General features: G+C 43.6%; 2 protein-coding genes and 1 non-coding gene across 3 annotated transcripts; all 3 read left to right on the top strand.

Annotated features, from left to right (window-relative positions):
* The first annotated feature begins 2,029 nt into the window (after nucleotides 1–2,029).
* LOC147423394 (callose synthase 12-like) lies at nucleotides 2,030–7,966 on the top strand. Its single transcript, XM_086502346.1, has one exon. It carries the CDS (start codon nucleotides 2,456–2,458, stop codon nucleotides 7,784–7,786), a length of 5,331 nt encoding a protein of 1,776 aa, XP_086358472.1. The 5' UTR covers nucleotides 2,030–2,455; the 3' UTR covers nucleotides 7,787–7,966.
* LOC147423395 (small nucleolar RNA J33) lies at nucleotides 5,412–5,491 on the top strand. Its single transcript, XR_015186710.1, has one exon. It is a non-coding gene; the product is annotated as a small nucleolar RNA J33 (small nucleolar RNA).
* Nucleotides 7,967–9,890: 1,924 nt separating the features above from the next.
* On the top strand, nucleotides 9,891–26,939 carry LOC147423393 (uncharacterized). The gene is made up of 6 exons (XM_086501476.1): nucleotides 9,891–10,174; nucleotides 10,263–10,392; nucleotides 25,184–25,534; nucleotides 26,172–26,188; nucleotides 26,422–26,485; nucleotides 26,558–26,939. Exons 1-6 carry the CDS (start codon nucleotides 9,891–9,893, stop codon nucleotides 26,681–26,683), a joined length of 972 nt encoding a protein of 323 aa, XP_086357602.1. The 3' UTR covers nucleotides 26,684–26,939.
* Nucleotides 26,940–27,646: the final 707 nt, after the last annotated feature.

Here is a 27,646-nt window from a genome sequence, read left to right as displayed (position 1 = left end):
TGCTATGGCAATATGCACATAACCACTTCTCTAGAACACTATATGAATTATTTGGGATGGGGTTCCACCATTAGATATTCAATAGCCTCGATAATTCTAGTTCTTTTTAGATTAGACATGTTTGTTATGATCCAAATATAAATTCTTTCTAATCCCTAGTCTGCGCAATTAGCGATAAAAAACCTAAACCTCGAGTACAAACCATGGAGTAAACTCTACCCTGTAGGAGATACGCCCGATTTTGTGGTACTGAAAGGGTCTTAAGTAGTAAATGCAAGAGCACAATGCTAAGCTTGCCTCTTTTATTAGCCAATAAGTGACAACAAATAGGCCATATGCAATGGATAATTTTGCATACAATAGCATGAGCTCTCTTTTGAAAGTAGTTTAGGTCCAAAGAATGTCAATATTTGACACAAAAAAAAATCTATTTGATAATATAAACATAGGGTAGATAAAAGCTAAAAAATGCTTTTGATTTATTGAAAATTCTTGGTGCATAGTCAGATTCAATTGTGACCTTGCCCTCTTTGTCCCACTACTCATGTGATTTGCACAACTATGTACAAATGATAGAGGAGCTATCTTGGAATATATCAATTTTCACCCAAATGTGAGTGTGCCTCTTAGGGAGAGGAATGCTAGGCATCAACTAGATGCAGGATTGCATGAGGTTATTTGATTACTTTGCAACACCACAAGCAAACACATGTTAAGCAAAAGGGTTGTGTGGGGCAGTTTTGTATTTATCCCAAGTTTAATTGCTAATTTGGGGCATGATTAGGAAAGTAAGGTCTCCTTTTATTTGTCCTATGTGTGTGTGCTGCATGATTTTGTATATTCAACATTTTGTCTGTTTCATGTGTGACTAAATAGTGTCTTAGTGTATGCATTCTTGACAGATCCAGGATAGATCCATGGAAGAGTCAATGAATTCTCTCTGCAGAGCATGTTGAGGGGTTGATTCTAGGGTTGAGGGATCCCCATGGGACTCTCAAGGGGACTAATTAACACTTCCATGGTTAGGAGTGATCATTTATCAGATAGTGTGGGCTTAGACTGGTTAGCAAAAGGTGATCATTGTGAACCTACACCTTCCGATTGGAAAGCGAATGCTTTTCCACCAAGATATTGCATGCTTCTTCGATGTTTCACATCAGTAATTATAAAACAAAAAACTGTTCGCATATAGCTTACTTTTGGTTCACTTGAGAACACATGAGTTCACGTCGAGCATATGGTTTACTTTGAGTTCACTTCGATAGCATATTGGGTTCACTTTTAGTTCACATTTAATGGGATCACCACGATTCATGAGTTTAATTATGGTTTGGTGTTGGATCGATCGAGATATATCCAATGCTGCCTAGTGTCCTCGTCGCCTTTTTGGGATGGTTGCTCCCACTTGACAAGTGAGCTGTTAATTAGACCCACACCCCAACCCAAAAAAACAATCCCAAAATTTTATCCCCAACAACCATGTGCTCAATAGAGCAGTCTAAGAATATGTAAGTTGTGTTGCTGGTGGACTTGTCACGGGCATTGAGGGGGTGGGATCCACGGTGAGATGAAGGAGAGTCGTAGATCATAACAAATCGATCAAAGTAATCTCATGCATTCGAGATTACAAAAAGTAATCTCAATGGGTACCCGAGATTACTCCACACCCAAGGCTCGAACCCTTGACCTCACCTTTGAGACTCCCATACCTTATCCACGAGCACCCATATGTTTTTCGTGGTGGTATGGGACCGAAATTACTCTTTTACCAGATATGACTCGGTGTCATTAAAAGTATATATATCCAAAAGCCAGACATGTCATCTATAGTACCCGAGATTACTTTTAGCGACACCGACAAATCTTTCGCCTCCATGCCCATGTCAATTAGTCCCGAGGGTGCAGACTTGTTCCATGTAGGTAGTAAAAATAATTGGGGCAATTTGAGCAATAGTGGACACTGGACATGTGGCCTTGATTTTCTGCTGAACTTTAGCAGCACATTCGACGAAACAACAAATTTAATGGAGGAGGAAGGAGACAAGGTTCACTTGGGCGGGGGAGGTGCGAATTTGAACCTCCGGTTCCACACGCATACGCACCTCTCTCTCTCTCTCTCTCTCTCTCTCTCAGCCCACGCCCGCACGCGGCTCGCTCACTGTCGTGTTGCCAGATTCGTCGAAATAGAGGAACACGGTTCCTTCGAATACTTCCTTAGAGCCTCGATGGCGACCTTGAATTCTACTGTAAAGGTCTTCATTCATCAAATACTTCGTTAAACCCCACTCTCGTCGCAGACACCCAGGTTGATTTTTTCTTCATTTCATCCTGTCATAGCCTAGCCTTTCTGCAGGTAAACTCGAGCCCAATTCAACCTGCTTCAGTGTTAATTTAGGGCTTTCTTCCTTGTTGCTGCCGACATTACTGCCCAGCTGTGGTTTCTCCTATCTTTGCTATGGAGGGGCCTCTCTCAAGAGGGAGGAGAGGCGATGAGGAAGCGTTTGAGGAGGAGACGTTCAACATTTTACCTCTGCATGATATGCTAGCAGATCATGATGCACTGCGATTTCCAGAGGTGAGGGCTGCACATGCAGCTCTGCAATCAGTGGGAGAGCTCTCAAGGCCTCACGGATGGAGGCAGGGAATGGATCTGCTTGATTGGCTTGGTGCTTTTTTTGGTTTTCAAGCTGGAAATGTGAAAAACCAACGTGAACACATTGTTTTGCTTCTTGCAAACGACCAGATGAGGCTCCAGCCCCCTCCTGATCCCATTGATCGTATGGATGCCAAGGTTGTGCGCAAGCTCAGAAAGAAAGTTCTTAAGAATTACATGAACTGGTGCTCTTATCTTAACAAGAAGAGCAACCTCTGGCTTCCAAAGAACAAGAATCAGGTGAATGAGCAGCGCGAACTCTTGTACACTTCCCTCTTTCTTCTGATTTGGGGAGAGGCTGCAAATCTCAGATTCATGCCAGAATGTTTGTGTTTCATTTTTCACAACATGGCGAATGAGATGAATCGAGTCTTGGAGCACTACATAGATGACTCTGCACAGCCAGCTCAGCCTGCCTACACGGGCCAAAATGCATTCTTGGAGAGGGTTGTTACCCCACTCTACAATATTGTCAAGGCCGAAGCGCAGGCGTCCCATGAAGGGAAAGCGCCACACTCAGCTTGGCGCAATTATGATGATATGAATGAGTACTTTTGGTCTAAAAGGTGTTTCACTCACCTCTCATGGCCTTTAAATTTGTCTTGCTCATTCATGGTCGATCCAGCTGCAGATAGAGGCAAGTTCTTTAGCCACAGGAAAGTGGGGAAGACAGGGTTTGTGGAGCAGCGGTCTTTTTGGAATATATATCGCAGCTTTCATCATCTTTGGACTGGCTACATCATCTTGCTGCAAGCCATGATTATTCTCGCCTTCAACAGCAACGACAGTCCTTGGACACAGCTAACAGAGAGACAAGTGCAGGCCAAACTTCTTACAGTCTTTATCACATGGGCAGCTCTTCGTGTTCTCCAGGCTGCTCTGGATATATTAATGCAGTTTCGCTTGGTGTCTTTTGAGACGGTACTTGTTGGCTTGCGCATGGTCTTGAAACTTGTGGTTGCAGTTGCCTGGACTCTTGCCTTTATGGTCCTCTACATCAGAATGTGGCGTGAGAGGAACTCAGTGGGAAGTTGGTCTGGCAGAGCAATGACTGCATTTCTTCAGTTTCTTTATGCTGCTGCTGCCTTTATCCTGCCAGAAGTGCTTGCGTTGGTCTTGCTTGTTCTTCCCTGGATTAGAAACTTGGTGGAGAAGTCTGAATGGAGGTTTTTTCACGTGCTAACTTGGTGGTTCCAAGCCCGCTGGTTTGTTGGCAGAGGCCTCAGAGAGGGAGTCTGGGACAACTTCAAATACACAGCCTTCTGGTTCCTTGTGCTTCTCGCTAAGATTTCATTCAGCTACTTCTTGCAGGTCAAGCCTCTGGCCGAGCCAACAAGGGAAATTCTAGATTTGGGAGATATTCAGTATACTTGGCATGAGTTTTGGGGAAGGAGCAACAGGTTTGGTATTGTGGTTTTGTGGGCACCGGTAATATTAATCTACTTCATGGACACACAAATATGGTATACAGTGTTCTCATCTGTGGTTGGGGCATTGGTGGGTCTCTTTGCTCATTTGGGAGAGATTCGCAACCTGCCACAGCTTAAGCTCAGGTTTCCGTTCTTGCCAAGTGCGGTTTTCTTCAATCTCATGCCTGAGGAGTCACTTCTGCAAGTAAAAACATGGGGTAATTGGACGGCATCAATCAAAGATGTTTGGCACAGGGTCAAGCTTAGGTATGGTTTTGGCAATACTTACAAAAAGCTTGAATCGAATTCTTTGGAGGCTGGAAAGTTTGCATTTCTTTGGAACAATATCATGAAAAACTTTAGGGAGGAGGATATTCTCAGTGATAAGGATTTGGAGCTTCTTGAAATTCCTGCCCCTGCGTGGAATATTTCTGTAGTTCAATGGCCTTCAGTCCTCTTATCCAATGAGTTGCAACTTGCTCTACGTCAGGCTCAAAGCTGGACTGGAAAAGATGACAAGCGGTTATGGAGAAAGGTCTGCCGGAGTGAGTACCGAAGGTGTGCAGTAATTGAGTGTTATGAAAGCACTAGGCATGTCCTCACTAGAATCGTAAAGGAAAACAGCAGGGAACATGAGGTCATTGATAGGCTTTTGTACGACATCAAGGTTTCCTTAGACACTGGTAGGTTTTCACAAAACTATGCGGTGAAAGAGCTACCAGAAGTACAGGCCCAAGTTTTGGCACTTGTTCTGGTTCTAGGAAAAAACCCAGGTGCTGAAGACCTTTCTGCTGTTGTACGGGCATTGCAAAACCTGTTCGAAGTTGTTATTCGAGATCTGCAGCTGGAAAAGGAGGATTCAATGTCATCTCGTGTTACTGCAGTTGTTTCGGAGCTATTATTTGAGGATGCCATCGAGCTTCCTCACCCAGAGGATGAAGCCTTCTTCCGCCAGTTGAGAAGGTTTAAAACCACTCTAAGCACACGAGAAGCCATGAGCAATGTACCGAAAAATCTAGAGGCCCGTAGGCGCATTGCATTCTTCAGCAACTCGCTGTTTATGAAGATGCCTCATGCTCCTCCAGTCGAAAAAATGCTTGCATTCAGTGTTTTGACGCCATATTACAGTGAAGATGTATTGTATAGCAAAGAAAAGCTGCTAGCTGAGAATGAGGATGGAATCTCAATCCTTTATTATCTCAATAAGATCTTTCCAGACGAGTGGGAAAACTTTATGGAGCGCATGCGCAGAGAGGAGGGAATCAAGGACGCCAAAGAGCTGTGGAATTTAGACAAGGCATTGCAGCTGAGGTTATGGGCTTCATACAGGGGCCAGACTCTTGCTCGCACCGTTCGGGGCATGACCTACTATCACAAAGCCCTGCAGATGCTTGCATACTTGGATGATGCTTCAGAAGTGGACATGAGGCAGGGCATAGAGCTCATGGCTGCTTTTTCAGTGCGAGGGGGACAATCAAACTCTGTTTCTTCTGCTTCTGAGATCACGCCCAATTCTAGCCAGAAGTTGTCTTTGGGGCACACTAGTAGTGGTGTTGGTGCGCTCTTTAAGGAAGCTCAGCAACGAGCTACTGCCAGCATGAAATTTACATATGTTGTTACGTGTCAAATTTATGGAGCACAGAAAGCAAAAAAGGAAGTGCAAGCAGAGGATATTTTGTATCTACTGAAGAAATATGAGACACTCAGAGTCGCCTATGTTGATGAAGTTCTGACAGACGGTATAAAGAAATTTTTTTCCGTCCTTGTGAAGTACGACCGTCTCATGGAGAGGGAGGTTGAGATTTACCGAGTTCAGTTACCTGGTCCTCTAAAGCTGGGAGAAGGCAAGCCTGAAAATCAAAATCATGCTATTATTTTTACAAGGGGAGATGCCGTACAGACTATCGACATGAATCAGGATAATTACTTTGAGGAGGCACTGAAAGCTCGAAATTTGCTTCAGGAATTCACAAGGAAGTATGGGCTGCGAAGGCCTCAAATTTTGGGAGTGCGGGAGCACATATTTACTGGTTCGGTATCGTCTTTGGCATGGTTTATGTCAGCTCAGGAAACTAGTTTTGTCACACTTGGTCAGCGAGTGCTTGCAAATCCTCTCAAGATAAGAATGCACTATGGCCATCCAGATGTATTTGACCGCCTGTGGTTTATAACAAGGGGAGGCATTAGCAAAGCCTCCAAAGTGATTAATATTAGTGAAGACATATTTGCTGGGTTCAATTGTACACTAAGAGGAGGCAATGTGACTCACCATGAGTACATTCAGGTGGGTAAGGGCAGGGATGTGGGCCTGAATCAAACAGCACTTTTTGAGGCTAAGGTGGCTAGTGGGAATGGAGAGCAGATTCTTAGTCGAGATGTGTACCGTCTGGGGCATCACCTTGATTTCTTTCGAATGCTTTCATTTTACTACACAACAGTGGGATTTTTTATCAGCAACATGATGGTGGTTTTAACTGTTTATGCATTCTTATGGGGCCGTGCTTACTTAGCTTTGAGCGGTCTGGATAGCGCAGTTGCAAGTACCTCTGCAAATGGTGCTCTCACTGCCTCAATCAATCAACAATTCATTGTTCAGCTTGGGATGTTTACTGCTCTGCCAATGATAGTGGAAAACACCATCGAGCATGGGTTTGCGTCTTCTGTGTGGGATTTTCTCACGATGCAACTGCAGCTTTCCTCTGTGTTCTTTACTTTCTCGCTAGGAACTCGAGCCCACTTCTTTGGCAGAACGGTATTACATGGTGGCGCTAAATATAGAGCTACTGGCCGCGGCTTTGTTGTGATGCATGAGAAGTTTGCTCACATCTACAGGCTCTTTGCCAGAAGCCATTTTGTCAAAGCTATTGAGCTAATGCTCTTACTAATAGTGTACATGTCCTTCAGTGCCGCGAGCAGGAGTTCAACTGCATATATCCTCATCACCATCTCAAGTTGGTTTTTGGTTCTGTCTTGGATTTTGGCACCCTTTTTGTTCAATCCGTCGGGATTTGATTGGCTAAAAACAGTGGAGGATTTTGACGACTTTCTTGACTGGATTTGGTATAGAGGAGGTATTTCAGTTAAGTCAGATCAGAGCTGGGAAGCGTGGTGGAATGAGGAGCAGGAGCACTTACATAGTACTGGATTTTGGGGAACAGTTCTTGAAGTAGTGCTAAGCTTGCGTTTTTTCATCTTCCAATATGGTATAGTCTACCATCTACAAATTGCGGACAATAGCAAGAGCATTGGTGTGTACCTCGTTTCCTGGGCTTGTGTTGTCGGTGCCCTTCTCATCTATGTCACCCTTGCCCTGGCTGCAGCTAGATATTCTGTCAAAAATCATATCTACTACAGGTCAATACAAGCCCTGGTGATCTTCTTCATCGTCCTCCTGGTGGTGGTACTTGTTCAGTTCACTCCATTTCATCTCCTGGATGCCTTGGTTAGTGTGCTAGCTTTTGCGCCAACTGGATGGGGTTTCCTGTGCATAGCTTTGATTTTCAGGCGCTTTCTAGAGCGAATCAAGGTTTGGCCGCTAATAGTGTCTGTTGCTCGGATGTATGAGCTGGGTTTTGGGGTCATTGTTTTCACACCTGTAGGAATTCTTTCATGGCTACCAGGATTTCAGTCAATGCAAACACGCATCCTTTTCAATGAAGCTTTTAGTAGAGGGCTTCACATTTCCCGCATACTGGTGGGGAAGAAGCCAAACCCAGGATACTAAGCCCTGTAAGTGATGTGCTTTAAATTGTAGAGGTGTACCAAATGGTGGGCTGGAGCTTGTGGCAACACATGTTTCTGACACATGAGGGTTTTCCATGTGGATAGTTGAGTTTTGAGTTTGTACCTTTTAACTGGCAAATTCTTTTGCACATGTTTAATATATTGCAATTCTTTGGCTGTCTGATATGATTCGGTTTATTGATCGGATGCAAAAATTGTAAGCAGAGAAAGCCTTCTCGGCAACAGGGGTTTTAACTGTCAAAACTCTGATTCAAACTCTCTCTCTCTCTCTCTCTCTGCTTAGCTCACATCGACCAGTCTAGGATCCCATAGTATATATATCTTTGTTTTGTACTGTTGTTAGGTTATTTTGTTACTCTGACTTTGTATTAGATCCACCACATTGTAACTTTCTGGTCTCATAGGTCATTTTGGCCTTTTGAAGACGTTAATATAACATTTCATTTTATTTCATCTCTCTCTCTCTCTCTCTCTCTCTCTCTCTCTCTCTGCTTCTATGTACAGAACTTGTTTATGCCAAGATCCAACTGCAGAAAAGTTCTCAAGGCATAGAGCAAATGTGGCTAGAACCAGGTGCATCTCTACGCTTGGGACCATGTGGGCGCTTGAGGTTCAGGTGCAAATGTGATTACTTTGGACCCCCAGGGCCTTACGGTTAAGATTTTGTGGAGAAAGAGAAGCCGACAGGCCTGATTGGCTTCGGCAGATTGGTTGAAAATGGTGAGTCATTTCTGGATCTGGGAACAAAGAGTTTCCTTGCACTTCACAGCAAAGAAACGTGGGTGAGAGTGTTGGGCACCATATCCTATAGCTGAAGGTCACATGAGCCATACACAAGATTAACACCTGTTCATAGAGATGTTAATGGGGGGAGTGGTGGGGGGAGATTGAGGCTTAAGTGTGTTTGTTTGAAGCCAGCCTGATTCTTGTGTCCGAGGGTGTCGAGCTTGGTACCGCATAGCTGAACATCAAATGAGCTAGCCACAGGATCAAGGTATATAGGGGTGCTAGCCATCAACTTTCTTTTGCAAAACGCCATGTACTGTGAATGGGAGAGCAGCTAAAGGAGATCAAGATCAAGTGTGCCTCCCGCTTGGTATTTCAATCTTTTCAAAATCCTTAAGACTGTTCATAGCAGTTCTACTTATGACCAACAAGGGAGCTCCTTCAGCGAGTCAAGCTCTGCATTAAAGTAGCAGTTTTTACCTTGATTATGTAACATTGAGTTGGAGAAAGAAGCAAGGTTAGCTATGCCATGTGGCAACAAGTGATTGGTCTCTTCAAATATAGGTGACGATGGAGGGTCACTCTCAAGATGCAAGCATGCATATTGAAGGCATGTGGCTGTTAATATGGGCATAAAAATTCACGCTAATATTGTTAATCAGAGGCTGTTGAAAAAAGATGTCGTGCTTGGCACTGCCTTGGTCAATATGTATGCTAAATGTGGTGCACTTTAAAAATTCACTCTAATATTGCTAGTCCGGGGTTGTTGCATGCCAAATGTGGTGCACGTCAAAAAGCATAGAGAGTGCTTGAGGAGCTTTCTGTCCGGAATGTAGTCTTTGACGAGCTTCCTGTTCGGGATGTTCTTTGATTATAGGATATGCCCAATAGGGGCAGGGCCAGGAAACGAGTATTTCTTTTGTGAGATAACTTAAAGATTGTGTTGATAAGAAGGTTTTGTACCAAGGAAGTAAAATCCATGCTGATATTCGTGACAGTGGATTACTTGAAAAGAACGCATACTCGGGGAACATGTTGGTCAGTATGCCTATTAAGTGCAGTGCACCTGTCATGGCACAACAAGTCTTTGATGAGATTCCTGTGCAAGATGTCGTCTCTGATTGTAGGATATGCCCAACAAGGGCATGGCCAAGAAACGAGTATTTCTTTTGTGAGCTCACTTAGAGACCGTGTTGAGAATAAGGATTTGTACCAAGGTAGTAGGATTCATGTTGATATTTGTGATAGTGGGTTACTTGAAAAGAACGCATACTTGGGAAACATGTTAGTCAGTATGTATGTCAAGTGCGGTGCACTTGTCATGGCACAACAAATCTTTAACAAGCTTCCTATGCGGGATGCTGTCTTTGATTGAGGGATATGCCCAACAAGGGCAGGGCCAGGAAACGAGTATTTCTTTTGTAAGATCACTTAAAGACTGTGCTGAGAAGAAGGATTTGTACCAAGGCAAGCAAATTCATGTTGATATTTGCGATAGTGGATCACGTGAAAAGAACACATACTTGAGGAACATGTTGGTCGGTGCACCTGTCATGGTGCAAAAAGTCTTTGACGAGCTTCCTATGCGGAATGTCGTCTCTGATTGCAAGATATGCCCAATAGGGGCAGGGGCAAGAAACAAGTATTTCTTTTGTGAGCAATAGGATTCATGCTGATATTCGCAATAGTGGGTTCTTGAAGCTAACATATACTTTCCGACCACGTTGCAGTATGTATGTCAAGTGTGGTGCACATGTCATGGTGCAACAAGTCTTTGACGAGCTTCCTGTGCGGGATGTCGTGCCTGATTGCAGGATATGCCCAATAGGGGCATCACCAAGAAAATCTGGGTTGTTTTCAGTAGATTCAAAGATAGGCCTCTCTCCAAACGCAATCACTTTCATTTTGAAGGCATCTAGCTTTACGCAATATGCTGATCTGGGCATATTGTTAGTCACGGGTTGTTGAAAAACATGTTGTGCTTGGCAATCCCTTGGTTGACATGCTTGGTAAATGTGGTGCACTTCAAGAGCATCAAAACTTCTCAAAAAGATTCGTGTCCGGAGTGTGGACTCTTGGAATTTAGTGATTGCAGGATTGGCCCCACAAGAACAGGGCTAGAAGCTCTAGTCTATTTTCAACAGATGCAAAGTGATGGCCTCTCTCTTAATTGTGGGATTTTTCCCAAAAGGGTAGCGCCAAAAAGCTCTAGGATTGTTTTCAGCAGATACGAAGCAAGGACTCATGGAGAAAGATGTTGTGCTTGGCTGTGTTTTGATCGATATGTATGCTAGATGGGGTGCCCCAAAGACTGTGACTTTGTGTATGTGTGTATGTGTGAGCCTACGAACGAACAATAAGGCAGATTCAACATACCTTGAAACCAAGAACATTAGAAGTAGTGCAGGTAACGGTAGGCATGATAGCAAGAGTGAATGCGAAAGTCGGCATGTTTGCAGAAGTCGTAGAATGGATGACGATGACAGAAGGTATACTGATGGAAAGTGGTAGAACAACATAAGGAAGGTCTAGCATCGGATCCATCCAAGATTGTGCGTTGATCCACACGACCAATACCAAAGGTACACTTATATTACGTATTTTGATTTCCTTTTTGTGATCCCAAAAGTACTTAGATTGCATCATGTACACATTAAAGCAATAAATTTACATAATTTTCATTCAAAAGATTGTTGAAGAAGGTGACAAGGGCTGAAGAATTTTTGTGATGCCCAACAAATGGACACATGGACAATACACCACAGCATGGTTACGTGGAATGATACATGTTTTCATAAAGCATCGGTAATGAGTTCTTCCTTGTACAACTGTAGTATATTTACAATAAGAAAGTCCCTCCAACACTGGAGGAGAAGCATAAGTCCCCCTTCAACACCGGAGGGAATAAAAGTGGCGGGGGAAGGGCACGTTCCTTACGGTATTATTATAAATGTGGAGAATGGTGCCAACTCCACACCATACATACGTATGGTTTTTTCTTTTTTTTCTTAATGGACACAAGCATCGCAAATGCACGAAGTGCATCTCTCTTCATTTTTATTATAATGTGAAAATTTTCACATCCACACATCTTTTAATGCAACATCTCGTTTGTGATGCGAGGTCATAGAGTTTTTGGCGAAAGCTTCGAGGATAGATGCTATGGAGCTTTCAAAATAAGAGACGATATAAGGTGAAAGGTACAACATTGCTCCTCTTGTTTAATTCACACCATTTTCATAGCAAATCAATCAAGGCATACTAGTTAACTTTTTAAAGGAGAAATCAGGTTCCCCTGAGAGCTAGGGTGTGCTAAAAAAAAAACGTAGGTTTTTAAAAATTGAAGGTGAGAAAACCTACAAAATTTAGTGTAATTTAGTGCAAAAACCTTCACAGTCCCTTAACCTTTTGGTTCATAATCTAGCTTGTTGGTGATGGATGCTAGCCATGCCAATAGCGAGAAGGAAATCCAATCTTATCCAAACAGTGTGTGCAAAATTTGTTCGCAGACCTCATGATTGGCACCCCCCAGTCGAACAATTCTGTTGCCCCCACTCCTCTCGACTGTAAAGGTCGGGAATGGTCCCGACTGACCAATACTACTCCCACAAATGGCTCCCAGTCTCCGCTAGTTGCCATGCGCTTGCCTTATAGAAAAGGGAAAATTACCAAAATACCCCTCTAATTTGAGGAAATTCCCAAAATGCCCCTCAAATTTCAAAAATTCCCAAAATACCCTTGTATCTATTTTGGTTGGATTGTTCAAGATTTTCTAATCTTCATTCGTTTTTGACAATTGAGATCCGTTTTTAAGTGCTCAGCACGTAATTTGTCACCAGTTACGATCGCAAAAAAGGCAATTATGTCTAAAACGGGACAATCTACAAAAGATCAATGTGCATCAATGGAGCTCAAAAGACCTAAGGTTCAGCTCCATTAAGACTTCCATAGGATAAGGTTCCAAAATATAAATTAGTAAGTCCAATGGCCAAAAGGGGGAAAATTGGATGATTATGGGAAGACTTCCCACATCCCTAGGAAGGAGGGGGCGAGCCCTAAAGGTAGGGGAAGACAGAGAAACACACACACACACACACACACACACACACACACACACACACACTCCCAAGCTCTCCCTTTACACAAAGGGAATAACGGACACATGGCAGGCTCCTAGCCTAGATGCCCCCAATCTCCCCTCAAATCCTATTGGATGGCCATAGAGGTGGACCAATGAGAATTAGGCTAGAGTAAAATTAGTATAATCAATTTCAAAATGCTTGATAAAAAAACCAATAGAAATTAAGCTCCCTAGAAGACTATTGGACAGTCTACCAAGGGGTCCAATGAGCATCCAGCAGCCCAATGGCTTGCTTGATTCCTATTGGCCAGAAGACTAAAAGTTTCAATGAGAGTTTAAATAAATTATTTTAATTACCTAAAGCTCTCACAAAAGGGGAAAGGGGGACACTTGTCACAAGGCTATCAACTATGCTTCTTAATTGTTATTGGATAAGCTCTGGAGGAGCCAATGGGAAGCCAACAAGAGCAAATGGGAAGAGGGGTCGACCAAGAAGAGAGAGAGGTTGGCATTTTAGACTAACCAATTTTTGCCACACACACACACACACGCACACGCACACACACTCATGTGTTGAGCAAGAACTCCATCTCCTTCTCCAAGCATTGAGAAGTAGAGGCCTACACCAACAACTCTTGGCTATGGAATGCAAATCCAACCAAGAGACAAGCTTCAATGACATGCTCATCTCCTCTATCATGCTAATTACTAAGCTAGGCTATGTTATTAGAGTGATTATGTGATGAGGATACTTCTTTCTTGTAAGCCACATCTTCTTCATCTCAATCTTTCCTCATTCCCTGCTAGCTCTCACCATGTTTGAAGGTGTGTGAGGTCTTGGGACTGAGGCTAGGCCCACTAGGTGTGTTTTTCAAGCATAATTTGGTGCATGAAGCTTCCATCTTCATGGCACCAACGAGTTTTGTCAAGGAACACAAAGATTGTATTGTACAAAAGTCTCCTTTGATGGGAGAAGCTATAATACAAAGCCTTTTTGGAGGGGGGACCGGCTCCATGTAAATCCGGTCCTCAACTGTTGTCAATTGTTCTATTTCTCTTTGTTTTCAAGTTTTGTCCATGCCAAAATAGCTAGGTGTAAATTGCTATGTTGCTTTCACCAATCAAGTACTCTCTCTATGCTCATTTGGAACTTGTTCTTAATGGAATGCTCACTATGTTATCATTTTCCGCTACACACAAGTTACTAGTGCATTAAATGTTACATTGGTATCAGAGCTAGTAATCGCAAAAGAGTAAGAAGAATAGGGATTTTCATCCTTGAAGCACGCCTGCTTTATGTAGTTAACAGGGATACCGTAGAGAGCTATGGTCTTAATAATGGAGTCCTACGGGGCTTGCCTATGGCTTAACCATTATTGAACTATTAGAAGCTTGACAGGAACCGGTGCTTCCTTGGATCTGTGAAACCCTCTCTTCTATTTGTTGCAATTAATAATACTTGAGCCACGGGTATAGATGCTTAAGTGCTTATCTTTGAATGTAAAGAGGAGTAGCAACTAGGGCTTGAAATGCCAAAGTACAAGTAAAAATTTACATCTAAAATTTGCTAGTATGGCTAACAACAGAAAAGAGATTGAAATGAATGTTGATAGCTTTGATTTTGCTAATGAAAGAGCAACTAATGATGCCCCTATGCTTGTAAACTATTTTGTTTCTAGGCTTCAACAAGCCCTGGACAATCCATCCCTCCAAGGTGATGTGCTACAGCAATTGCGCACCCATGGTATTCTCCAAACTCTCCACCAAGAAGAGAAAATACCTAGGAAAGCTCCTGGTGAGACTTCCAAAAGAGGACTCTCTCCGATATAAGAAGAGGTGGTCCATACAAAGGGCTCAAAAACTTACTACTCGATGAGCCCTCTCAAAGGAGAACCCAAGTTTCAACGGTACAGCCCCCACCAAAAGAACGAGAAAGAAGCGAGTCTCCTGCCACCTCAGCGGCGATGGCTCCACGAAGACGATGGGCAGAAGGCTCTCCAACACCCCCTAAACGGAGAAGACCATCACATACTCCTCTTCACCATAATTCAAATAGGGAAGAGAGGAAACAAGAGAAGAAAAAGACGAGAAAGAGGTGACCCTCTCTTCCCTCTTCCTCATCCTCTTCCTCTTCTCAAGAAAGTAATGGTGCGAAAAAGGAGGAACAAGGGAAAAGGAGAGTAAGAGGTCACCCTCTTCTCCATCCTCCTCATCCTCTTCCTCTTCTGAAGAAAGTGATGGTGCAGCTCTTGAATCGCCCAAGAGAAGAGGCCACAGGAAATCCTTTGTCGTCTAGAAAAGGTCGTCCAAGCTCAAAAAGTTTAAAGAGGGAGGAAAGAACATCTCTTTCGTAGCCTACGATGGCACCTTTGGTGCTACGGACAAAGTCTTGGCCTTTATCCAACAATTCGACATGGCGTTTGGAGATGAGGGCTTCATGGAGTCCTCTAAGCTACGTCATGTAGCTATGCATTTTCAAAAGTCCACCAGGCAATGGTGGTCTAGCCTATGAGCAACGGTGAATCTCCACAAACATGGAAAGCTTTAAGAGCTTCCATCATGAAGTAGTTTTTGGCTAGAGATGCCAAAGACAAAGTACTCACCGAATGGCGAATCTTGAAGCTCTCGCTCTCTCTATGAATCTATCCACAAATATGTAGACAAGTTTTGGGATTTACATCTCAAAGCCATTGTCTACAAAAAGATGGATTTTGGAGAGCAAAAACAATAATTTTGTGCGGGTTTATATGAGGATATGGCGGAGTATATTAACTCCCAAAGGCCTCGCACCATATCTGCGGTCATACACCATACCATGGTGGCTTCAAGAATCAACTTCCAACAAGGGGCTAAGAGAAATCTTAAGCCCATGGAGAACAAGGACCGTAGTGAGCCTAAGGGGAAGGACAACGCCGCCCAAAAGTCTCCCAAAGGCAACTCCAACAACAACAAATCCAAGGAGAAGGGAGTTTATAAAGGCAAAAATAAACTCTCTCCTAAAGAGCTAGAGTGTTATCGAAAAGATAACCGTTGTTTCAAGTGCGCGGAGCAAGGGCATGCCTATCGTGCTTGCCCACACAAGAATACATGTAATGAACCTCCTACAGCTTCCATAGTCGAAATTCAAGGACAGGATGCTCATCACAAAGGATCTCCTCTATGTCATGCTTGGGGAAAGGTAAGAGAACATGATGCTTTCATTCTCTTTGACCCTGATTCTACTCACAATTTCATATGCACAGAGTTGGCCACTAAGCTAAGCATTCAAGCCTATAGATGGGAGATGTCCTACCTGCCGATGGTGCTTTCAAGGGACAAGAAGCCTTAGTCATTCCCTTAATTGGGAAATTGAGGCTCCTTGTCCAAAGCTATGAGGACAAGGAGGGGTTCTTCATCTCTCCTCTCAAACATGAGAATGTAATCCTAGGGGCACCATGGTTTTCTTGCATGGCTGCCAATGTTAAATTCCTTGAAAGACAAATCTATTTTAGGTACACGGAAAAAGATATGTACATAGATGCTAAGATGTCGGGTAGCACCAAACTCATTGTACATAAGCAAGCTTTCAATAAGTCAATAAAGAACTCTATTTTCGTGTACATGATTTTTGTTAAAGATTCTCGAAATGAACATAATGCTTTAGCAAAAGAAGATATAGGCAATCAAAAGGAATTAGAGTTATCCAATTTCCTAAAGGGATTCCAAGATGTTTTTATTGACGACATCCCTTGTGAGCTACCTCCTAAATGAGGGAATGACGACCATGCAATTGAACTTCTTCCAGGAAGCTCACCGCCTGATAAACCTCCTTATCAAGTTTCTCAAGCTCAATAAGAGGAGATTATGCGGCAAGTGCATGAGTTGGTTGAGAAAGACATGGTTAGGCCTAGCTCATCTCCATTTTGTTCGCCAATTTTATTGGTGCAAAAGAAAGATGGCACATATCGTATGTGTGTCGACTATAGAGCACGAAATAGGATCATTATCAAGAATAGATTTCCCGTTCCACAAATAGAGGACCTTTTTGATAAACTACAGGGGTCGACCTACTTCAGTAGGATTGACCTAAAAAGTGGCTATCATCAAATAAGGATAGTTGATAAAGACATTGTAAAGACCACATTTTGCACTACGTTTGGTCTTTACGAGTGCATCGTCATACCTTTTGGCTTGACCAATGCACCGGCCACATTCAACCATATGATAGAGAAGCTATTTAGGCCTCACCGAAGCTTTACTGAAGTGTTCTTTGATAATATAATTGTCATAAAAACTAATATCTAATTCTCATAAATGATTTTCTCATGTTAAACTGATCATTTAATATGGGGAAGTGCCAGGGGATAAAAAGCTAGAATATTGGTTAAGCTGGCAGACCGGCCACAGTAGGGATCCAAAGGACGGAAAATAGGGATCCAAAGGGGGGGCCATCTGCAAAAGAGCAATGTGCAACAATGGGCTTAAAAAAACCTAAGTTTCATCCCATTAAGACTTCCAAAATGCTAAGGTTCCAACATTCAAAGGCTGTGTCCAAAGGTCAAACATTAGGGAAATTGGATGCTTTGTGTGTGTCCCAAAAGTCTTCATGCATCCCTACATAGGAGGGAGCGAGCCCTAGTTGTAGGAGATGAGAGAGAAACTCACACACACACACACACACACACACACACACACACACACACACACACACACACACACACACACACACACACAAGCTCCCTTTACACAAAGGGAATGAGGGACACATGTCAGCTCCCTAGGCCAGATGCCCACAAGGTGTACTCAAATCCTATCGGATGACCTTGGAGGTGGACCAATGAGAATTAGGCTAGAGTAAATCTAGTTTAATCAATTTAAAAACACTTAATAAAAGAACCAATAAGAATTAAGCTCTCTAGAAGACTATTGGACAGTCTCCCAAGGGGATCAATGAGCATTCAGTAGCCCAATGGCTTGCCTGATTCCTATTGGCCAAGAGGCAAAGGGGTCCAACGAGTTTAGTTGCATTTATTAATTACTCAAAGCTGCAAAAGGGGAAAGGGGGACACATGTCAGAAGGCTATCACTTATGCTCCTGAAATCCTATTGGCTAAGCCTGGGGAGGTCCAATGAGGTGCTAGCAAGAGCAAATAGCAAGAGGGGTCGACCAAGAGAGAGAGAGGGCTGATTTTTCAAAGGCATTATTCACTTGTACACACATACAATCTATGTGTGAAGCAAGAAGACTCTCTCTCTCTCTCTCTCCTTCTCAAGCTTTAATGGAAAGCTTACCACCTACTCCAAGCTTGTGAGAAGGGAGGCCTACACCAACAACTCTTGGCTTTGTGATGCAAATCCAACCAAGAGCCAAGATTCAATGCATGCTCATCTCCTCTACCATGCTAATTACTAAGCTAAGCTATGCTAATATGAGTGATTATTTGAGGAGATGTACATTTTTCTCGTAAGAATACTCCTTCTTCCTCTCAATCTACTCTCATACCCCGCTAGCTCTCACCATCTTCGAAGGTGTGTGAGGTCTTGGGTCTGAGACCGTGAGGGAATTGATGTTGTGTTTGATAAGTGTTTTGCTTAGTGCATGAAGTTTCCATCTTCATTGCACTAGCTAGTATTGAAGGAACACAAAGAGTTCTATTGTAAAATGTCTCTCTTGATGGGAGAAACCATAATACAAAGCCTTTTGGAGGGGGGACCGTCTCCATGCAAATCCGGTCCTCAACTGTTGTCAATTGCTTAATTTCTCTCTCTTTTGAAGTATTGTTCATGCTATCTAACTAGGTGTTATACTTTTTGTTGCTCTCTCTCTCCACCCAAGCACTCTTGTTATTCTCATTAGAAATCTATTCCAATGAAATGCTCACTATGTTCATGCTATTTTCCGCTACACACAAGTTACTAGACCATTAAATGTTACATTGGTATTAGAGCACAAGGTTTCTCTTTTCTTGCTCAAGAAGGGAGGTCCTCAAGCTAGCTATAAATGGTTGGTATTATTAATTGCATGTGAGTAAGTAGAATAGGGAATTTTCAGCTTTGCAGTGCGCCTGCCTTCGTGCAGTTAACGGGGCATCACCGTCGAGAGCTATGGTCTTACTAGTGGATTCCTACGGGGCTTGCTTATGGATTAACCACTATTGAGCTATTAGAAGCTTGACAGGAGCCGGTACTGTTTTGGTGTTGAACGACCGTCTCTTCTATTCCTTGCAATTAATGGTATTCGAGCCACAAGTAAAGTAGCTTGAGTGCTTTTTCTAAAGGGGTAAAGAGGAGTAGCAACTAGGGCTTGAAGTGCCAAAGTACACCTAAAAAGTTTACACCTAAAAGTTGTTAGAATGACTGACAATAGTAAAGAGAGTGAAATTAATGTTGATAGCTTTGATTTTGCTAATGAATAAGCTACTAATGATGCCCTATGCTTGTTAACTACCTTGTTTCTAGGCTTCATCAAGCTATGGGTAATCCATCCCTCCAAAGTGAAGTGCAACAGCAGCAACGTGCTCATGGGATTCTCCAAGCTCCCCACCATGATGAGAGAGCACCTATGAAGCCTCCTTGTGACACTTCCAAAAGAGGCCTCTCTCCGATTCGGGAAGAAGAAGAGGATCCATATGAAGGGCTCAGAAATTTGCTCCTTGATGACGCATCTCCTCTCAAAGAAGAAATCAAGAGCTTCCACCGAAGGAATGAGAAAGAAGTGAGTCTCCTGCCACCTCGGCAAAGATGGCGCCACAAAGACAGTGGGCTAAACGCTCTCCATCACCCCCAAAACCGAGAAGACCATCGCACACTTCTCCACACCATAATTCAAAGAGGGATGACAATAAGCAAGAGAAGAAAAAGGCAAGAAATAGGACACCCTCTTCTCCATCTTCTTCATCCTCTTCCTCTTATGAAAGTGATGGTGAAGAAAAAGAAGATCAAGGCAAGAAAAAGGCAAGAAAGAGGTCACCCTCTTCTCCATCTTCCTCAAATTCTTCATTTTCAAAAGAAAGTGATGGTGCAACCTTTGAACCATAAAATGGAAGAGGCCATAGGAAATCCTATGCCGCATGAAAAAGGTCGTCCAAGCTCAAGAAGTTCAAAGAGGGAGGGAAGAGCATCTCTTTCCTTACCTATGATGGCACCTTTGGTGCTACAAACAAAGTCTTGGCCTTTATCCAACAATTCAATGCGGCGTTTGGGGATGAGGGCTTCACGAAGTCCTCTAAGTTACAGGATGTAGCTATGCACTTTCAAAAGTCCTCGAGGCAATGGTGGTCTAGCCTACGGGCCAAGGTGAAGCTCCACGAACATGAAAAGCTTTAAGAGCTTCCATTATGAAGCAATTTTTGGCCACCAATGCCAAAGACAAAGTACTCACCGAATGGTGAAGCTTGAAGCTCTCTCCCTACAAATCCATTCCCAAAGATGTAGACAAGTTTTGGGACTTACAACTCAAAGCCATTGTCTTTAAGAAGTTGGATTTTGGAGAGCAAAAGCAACAATTTTGTGCGGGCTTAACTGAAGAAATGGCGGAGTATGTCAACTCCCAAAGGTCACGCACCATATCGGCGATTATACACCATACTATGGTGCCTTCTTGAACCAATTTCCAAACGGGGGCTAAAAGAAATTCTAAGCCCACAAAAAACAAGGGTTCCAATGAGCCTAAGGGAAAGGACAATGCCCAAAAGTCTCCTAAGGGCAACTCCAACAAAGCTAAAGAGAAGGGAGTTTACAAAGGTAAAAACAACCTCTCTCCTGAAGAGCTTGAGCGTTATCGCAAGGATAACTGTTGTTTCAAGTGCGGCGAGCAAGGGCATGTGTACCGCGCTTGTCTCCAAAAAAACACCCGCCATGAACCTCCTAGAGCTACCTTGGCCAAAATCCAAGAGGAGGAAATTCACCGCAAAGGATCTCCTCTATGCCATGCTTGGGAAAGTTAAGAGACATGATGCTTTTATTCTCTTTGACCCCGGTTCTACTCACAATTTCATATCCACAGAGTTGGCCACCAAGCTAGGCATACAAGCTTACAAGATGGGAAATGTCTTACCCGCAGACGGTGCTTTCAAGGGGCAAGAAGCTTCAGTCACTCCCTTAATCCGGAAATTGAGGCTCCATGTCCAAAGCTATGTGGACACAGAGGACTTCTTTATCTCTCCTCTCAAGCATGAGGATGTAATCCTAGGGGCACCATGGTTTGATCGCATGGCTGCCAATGTTAAATTCCTTGAAAGGAGAATCTCCTTTAAGTTCAGGGAAAAAGATATGTACATAGATGCTAAGGAAATGGGTAACACCATACCCATTGTACATACACAAGCTTTCAATAAGTCAATAAAGAGCTCTATTTTTGTATACATGATTTTTGTTAAAGACTCTCAAATGAACCTAATGTTTTAGAAAAAGAAAATATACACAATCAAAAGGAATTAGAGTTATCCAATTTTCTCAAAGGGTTTCAAGATGTCGTTATTGACGAAATCCCTTGTGAGCTACCTCCTAAACGAGGCAATGATGACCATACAATTGAACTTCTTCCAGGAAGTTCACCGCCTAACAAACCTCCTTATAGAGTTTCTCAAGCTCAACAAGAGGAGATTATGCGGCAAGTGCATGAGTTAGTTGAGAAGGGCATGGTTAGGCCTAGCTCATCTCCATTTTGTTCTCCTGTGCTATTAGTGCAAAAGAAAGACGGCACATATCATATGTGTGTCGACTATAGATCACTAAATAGCATCACTATCAAGAATAGGTTTCCCGTTCCACGGGTAGAAGACCTATTTGATAAGCTACAAGGGTCCACCTACTTCAGTAGGATTGACCTAAAAAGTAGCTATCATCAAATAAGGATAGTTGATCAAGACATTGTAAAGACCGCATTTCGCACTACGTTTGGTCTTTACGAATACATTGTCATGCCTTTTGGCTTGACTAATGCACCATCCACATTCAACCGCTTGATGGAGAAGCTATTCAAGCCTCACTGAACCTTTATTGGAGTGTTCTTTGATGATATCATCATCTACTTTAATTCATTAGACGAACACAAGCAATACCTCCAGGTAATATTTCAAGTTTTAAAAGAGAATAAACTTTATGTTAATCGAAAGAAAAGTGAATTTTTCTTACAAGAGATTCAGTATTTAGGTCACATTATCTCTCAAGATGGCATCCAAATGCATCCATCAAAGTTAGAGGTAATAAAAGGATGGCCTAAACCAAGGAATCTTCATGAACTAAGAAGCTTTATAGGTTTGTGTGCATACTATAGACGCTTCATAAAAAAGTTCTCACTAATAGCAGGACCATTACATGACCTAACAAAGAAAAATGTTAGGTACACATGGTATGCCAAGGAGAACAATGCTTTTGAAAAGCTTATATCTCAACTTGTGCTTACACTACCAAATCTCTCAAAGCCATTTGAGGTCCAATGTGATGCTTGTGGTGATTGCCTTGGAGCTATTTTTCTCCAAGAAGGGCACGCCATAGGCTATGAAAGTCGAAGGCTCGACCCTGTTGAGCAAGCTCTAGGTATATATGAAAAGGAACTCCTCATAGTTCTACATGCCTTATACTCATGGAAGCACTATTTATTGGGGACTCCTTTCATTTTGCAAACATATCACCAAAGTCTTAAGTACTTCATGACGCAGACTAAGCTCTCTGACAAACAAATGAGGTGGGCAAATTTTCTTTCGCAATTTCATTTTCATATTGCTCACATTGCTGGCAAGCATAATCAAGTAGCCGATTCACTCTCAAGACGACCGAGAGTGAATGCGGTATCCAAAGCAACTCACAATGATCTATCTTTTATGATAGATGAGTACGGTATTGATCCCGATTTTCAAGATGTGATATTAGCCCTTACACTAGGGAAGATGGAAGAACCATTTACCTTACAAGATGGTTATCTTCTCTATGGCAATATGCTATGTGTTACTAACTCACTACGTGAGAAAGTAATGTATGAATCTCATGGCCCTCCTTATGTGGGGCATGGAGGGATTCAGTCTACCCTAAGGGGATTGAAACATATTTCTATTGGCCTATCATGAAAGCAAACATACAAGAGTATGTTTCCAAATGTGTGGTATGCCAAAAGACGAAGTTTGATAGAGGGAAGCAACCTGGATTGCTCCAACCTTTGCCAATCCCTAATTCACCATGGGAGAGCATATCCATGGATTTTATCTTTGGATTGCCTAAGTCTATCCATGGGAATACGGGAATATGGAATAGTAGATAGGTTCAGTAAACAAGCTCATTTTATACCTGTCAAAAAGACTATCAAAGCCCATCAAATGGCAACCCTCTTCATTCCACAAATATTCAAGTACCATGGCTTGCCAATGTACATAGTGTCGGATAGAGATCCTAGAATGACCAGTAATTTCTGGAAGGGTCTCTTTGAGAATTTAGGGACAAGGCTAAATTTCTCTTCGGCCTATCACCCGCAAATGGATGGACAAAGTGAAATAGCTAACCTAACAATTCTTGATCTACTAAAAGCCTATGTAACGGAAGTAGATCAAAGGTCCCAATGGGAGAAGTACTTACCCTTAGTGGAGTATGCTTACAATAACACTGTACATACTTCCACGGGAAAAGCACCTTTTGAGATAATTGAGGGGAGATCAAAAAGTCCCCTGCTACTTAAGGTACACGGGAAGATCTTCGCTGCAGATGAGTATAGCCGAGACCTACAAGAATCTTTCCAAAAGATTAAGGATGCTATCTCTATCTCACAACGAAGGCAAAAGGCTGTTGCTGACAAGCACAGAAGAGCCCAAGCCTTTAAAGAAAATGATTGGATCTTATTAAAATTTCCCAAGGCTTGATTAAGGCACACGACGGGCAAGAATCCTACGGGACACCAAAAGTACTATGCTAAGTTAGCAAAAAGTGTACTGTGGTCCCTTCCAGATTCTTAGGCCAATCAATGAGATGGCCTATCAACTAAAGTTGCCCAGCCATTGGCTCATACACAATGCTTTCCACATGAGCCTATTAAAGCCTTACAAAGGAGAGCCACCTCAAGAACCAACTATTGAAGACCCACCGGAGATCGAGGACCAAGAACAGGTGCTGCAACCCGAGTCCATTCTCCGACATGAAGACAAGGTACTAAGAGGTGGTAAGACTATCCGACGATATCTTATTAAGTTTAAGAATTATCCTTTTGAAGATGCTAGATGGATGCAACGCATAAAATTAAAGGATAACCTAAACCTTGTCAATGCTTACAATGCTTCCCTAGAGTAAGAAAATGTACAAATGTTAAAAATGAACAAAATTTTTGTCTTAAAAGACTCTTTTTCTTTATTATGCACAAAAATGAAGCAGTATGCATGCTTAGATCAAGTTTGCGAAGACGACGTTGGTACAGCTGAAGATGGCCGACCTATAGAAGTGCAAGAAAACCAGGCATGGTAGTTTGCAGGCAAATGGCAAGGACCTTGAGCAGGTATTGGATGTAGCTAGGAGAGAGGTATACCGAGATGGAGCACTTGCTAGTGGAGACTGTCAGTGTTTCTTCCTATCACAGATGACAGGAGAAAATGTTGATATCACAAGCTTGGGAACGAGACAAGGGAGGTTGGATGCAGGTGCTATCAGGTTTATGATATGGGATTTTGATTGAGATATTTGTAGGACACGCTACTTGACAGGGTATTCAACCTGGCAGTGCTCTTTTTATGTATGCTAATTATGGTATTCTTGCCAAAGCAATTGAAGCTTTTGGTCGATTCTTCCCCGAAGTACTATCCATTTGGAGGGCATTGAAGCTCATTGAATCTATGGCAAGGAGGCATGGCGATGGGAAGCTAAGCACTTTTTTTCTAAAGAAAAGGAGCTCAAGAGTCAAAAGGGTGTGCAGGATGTGAAGTCGAAGGAGGTTTCGTCAACGACCACACGAGGGTCAATAGTCCATCGACGGCGTGGGAAAGAGGACCAAATTAAATCTCTTATAAAGTGAATGCAAAATTAGCCTGCAGCTAAAAAAAAAGGGAATCAAATGAGCTATGGGGGCGCTATAGCTGTCAACTGGAGAAGATGCTGAGGTGGGTGGCAAAGGAGAGATAAGCGTCAGTCTGCATGGGAAAGTAGGCTCGTGATGACTAAGGCCGACTTCAGAGGAAAGGGGCGCTGCAGTTGAAAGAAATGGCCATGCAAACAGGGCCTCCATAGCCAGCAGGAGGTTGACGGGTGTAGGGGGAGAGCCGCGAGCTCAAGGTTGGCTGAATGCAAAGGGTCTGTGGATGAGAAACAGAGGGTGAGCAGTAAAGGAGGTGAACGGGGCCATGATCGAGGGCTGGTGCAGAGCCACTGTGTGCAAGGGCTGCTAGAGGTGGGGCTGGCCAGTAGTTGACGAGGGGCTGCAGTTGAGGGCCACCTGAGGAGTCTGCAGCTAACAGGGCAACATCATAAACACGAGGACTGCAGTGGGGAGGCGATGAGCAGAGCAGAGGAGGAGGCCGGGCTGGTCACCGGCCATGCAGAGCGCTGAGTTTTGGAGGGGATAGAGGGCACTCCAGAGAAGGAATCAGAGGAGAGCGCAGGTCGGTGATGTGCTGATAGCCGCCAAGGGTTGCAAGGGCGACCCCTCAAGGGCTTGGAGAGCTGACAAACGGGGCTGGAGGAGGCAAGAAGGAAAGCTGCCAAGATGGGGGAGAAAGAGAGCGGGTTGCATGGGAAAGGGGACCCGAAGTGGCATATGTACAGAGTCAAGAGCTGCATGGCCAGAAGGGGGGTGCCAAGGATTGGTGCCATCTGAAGGGAAAGGAACAAGGGTCTGGCCGAGGTGCTGCAGGTTGGAGGCCGTCAACAGGGGTCAGCGTTGCAAAGTGGGAGGCCTTAGGAGTTTGTGCTGAGCCGTTTTTTGCAGAAGAGGGATGTCTCCAACTGTATGAGAAGGCACACAGCCGCCAGGTCGTAAAGGGAGAGGGTAGTCACATAGCATGGAAGCGGTCGCCAAGTGATGCCATCATTGTATTTAGATGCTTTCTTTGTGATGCATAATGTGCTTGGAGTTGTCTTGAGTGGTTTGAATTCAATCTTTGTTCCCCTCTAATCTCATGCAGTGAGTCCGTGGTAGCATTGGCTCTGGACAGGTTGTGTGTGTGTGTGCAGAGAGGGAGGGAGGGAATGATTGAGTGAGTTGTGTGTGGTCGAGGCGTGTGTCGCCTCCATGTGTGCGTGCATTTATCGATTAGGGAGTTGTATGCATCCGTTGGTGTCAGGATATGGTGGTTTCTTGACAAGTGTTTGCAGTTATGGTCGAGTGTGTGTAGCTGTGATTGTTCGTAGGCGAGTCTGTGATGTGAAGGTTGGCAGAAAGTGTGTGTGTGTGTATGAGTTTCTGCGTGGTTAGGGGTGCAGGTTAATCCCTGGGCTATAGAGAGGTAGGCTACTTGTGTGTTGGGTTTGTTCCCATTTCCCCCTTCCCATCAGTGGTGCCCCCAATGAGGATATACTGATTGCTCCTTGGTGAAGTCTAAGACAGTGTCATGGTTTGAAGAGCAGAATCTAACAAGAATGGCATGGTCGGGTTTTTCGACTTTTACAGGTGCTAAAGATGTTGAGGTTTGGCTGCAAAACTATGGTCTATTTCTGCTGGAGAGCGGCTTGTCAGGAGAAGAGGGAGTGGCTCAAGCTTTCCCGCTCCTGGTTCGTGGAAAAGCAAAGGTATGGTACGAGGGCTTGCAGACTGAAGAAAAACAGGATTGGAGCACATTGGAAGCGGCATTCTGAAGCCGATATGTGGCCAACACGTAGTGGAGTGAAGTGAAGCAGATGATCGACAACCTAAAGCAAAGCCTTGACGGTGATTTTCGAGCATTCGTGTGGGAATTCGAGGCCATATGGAGCAAGTTGGTTAAGGTAACTGTTGTAGAGAATGCAGATTTTTTGAAGATGACCAAGTTTGTGGACTGCTTGCATGCATATGTACAGAGCCAAGAGCTGCATGGCCAGAAGGGGGGTGCCAAGGATTGGTGCCATCTGAAGGGAAAGGAACAAGAGTTTGGCCGAGGTGCTGCACGTTGGAGGCCGTCAACAGGGGTCAGCGTTGCAAAGTGAGAGGCCTTAGGAGTTTGTGCTGAGCCGTTTTTTGCAGAAGAGGGATGCCTCCAACTGTATGAGAAGGGGTCGAGAGGCTATCGTGAGGGTTTTATTTGGAACTGCAGTTGGTGAAGGCACACACCCGCCAGGTCGTAAAGGGAGAGGGCCGTCGCATAGCATGGAAGTGATCGCCAAGTGACGCCATCATTGTATTTAGATGCTTTTTTTGTGATGCATAATGTGCTTGGAGTTATCTTGAGTGGTTTGAATTCAATCTTTGTTTGTCTCTAATCTCGTGCAGTGAGTTTGTGGTAGCGTTGGCTCCAGACAGGTTGTGTGTGTGTAGAGAGGGAGGGAGGGAATGATTGAGTGAGTTGTGTGTGGTCGAGGCGTGTGTCGCCTCCCTGTGTGCGTGCATTTACCGATTGGGGAGTTGTATGCATCCATTGGTGTCAGGATATGGTGGTTTGTTGACAAGTGTTTGCGGTTATGGTCGAGTGCGTGTAGCAGTGATTGTTCGTAGGCAAGTCTTTAATGTGAAGGTTGGCAGAAAGTGTGTGTGTGTGTGTATGAGTTTCTCTGTGGTTAGGGGTGCAGGTTAATCCCTGGGGTATAGAGAGGCAGGTTACTTGTGTGCTGGGTTTGTTCCCATTTCCCCCTTCCCAACGTCTTTCAAACACCAAGTAGAGCTTGTCACTCTACTATGGAAGATTGATAGGACTAATGCGCATACATGCTTGCGGCAGCTTAGGCTTTCAAGCGCCAAATGGACTATTCATCCATTCTGGAACGATGTCGTAGGGTAACATAGTGATCCTCTACCCGCTAGGAAAAAGGATTAATGAATATGCTTTATCTTCTCTACCCCATAGTCGAGGATGACTATGATTTCAAGAGAGACGTAATGTCATAAAAACTAATATCTAATTCTCCTAAATGATTTTCTCATGTTAAACTGATCATTTAATATGGGGAAGTGCC

Source organism: Adiantum capillus-veneris, chromosome 26 (assembly GCF_014529385.1).
Source record: "Adiantum capillus-veneris isolate H3 chromosome 26, ASM1452938v2, whole genome shotgun sequence".
Taxonomy (NCBI): domain Eukaryota; kingdom Viridiplantae; phylum Streptophyta; class Polypodiopsida; order Polypodiales; family Pteridaceae; genus Adiantum; species Adiantum capillus-veneris.
Note: the sequence above shows the minus strand (reverse complement) of the source record. Positions and strands in the feature narration are given on the sequence as shown.

What these genes read in the sequence shown, in the direction of transcription:
- LOC147423394 (XM_086502346.1), top strand. Translation starts at nt 2,456, where the DNA reads ATGGAGGGGCCTCTCTCAAGAGGGAGGAGAGGCGATGAGGAAGCGTTT.
- LOC147423393 (XM_086501476.1), top strand. Translation starts at nt 9,891, where the DNA reads ATGCTGTCTTTGATTGAGGGATATGCCCAACAAGGGCAGGGCCAGGAA. An exon ending in GGGGCAGGGGCAAGAAACAA is followed by an intron (nt 10,175 to 10,262) that starts GTATTTCTTTTG and finishes ACCACGTTGCAG; the next exon opens with TATGTATGTCAAGTGTGGTG. An exon ending in GAAAATCTGGGTTGTTTTCA is followed by an intron (nt 10,393 to 25,183) that starts GTAGATTCAAAG and finishes ATGTGCTGATAG; the next exon opens with CCGCCAAGGGTTGCAAGGGC.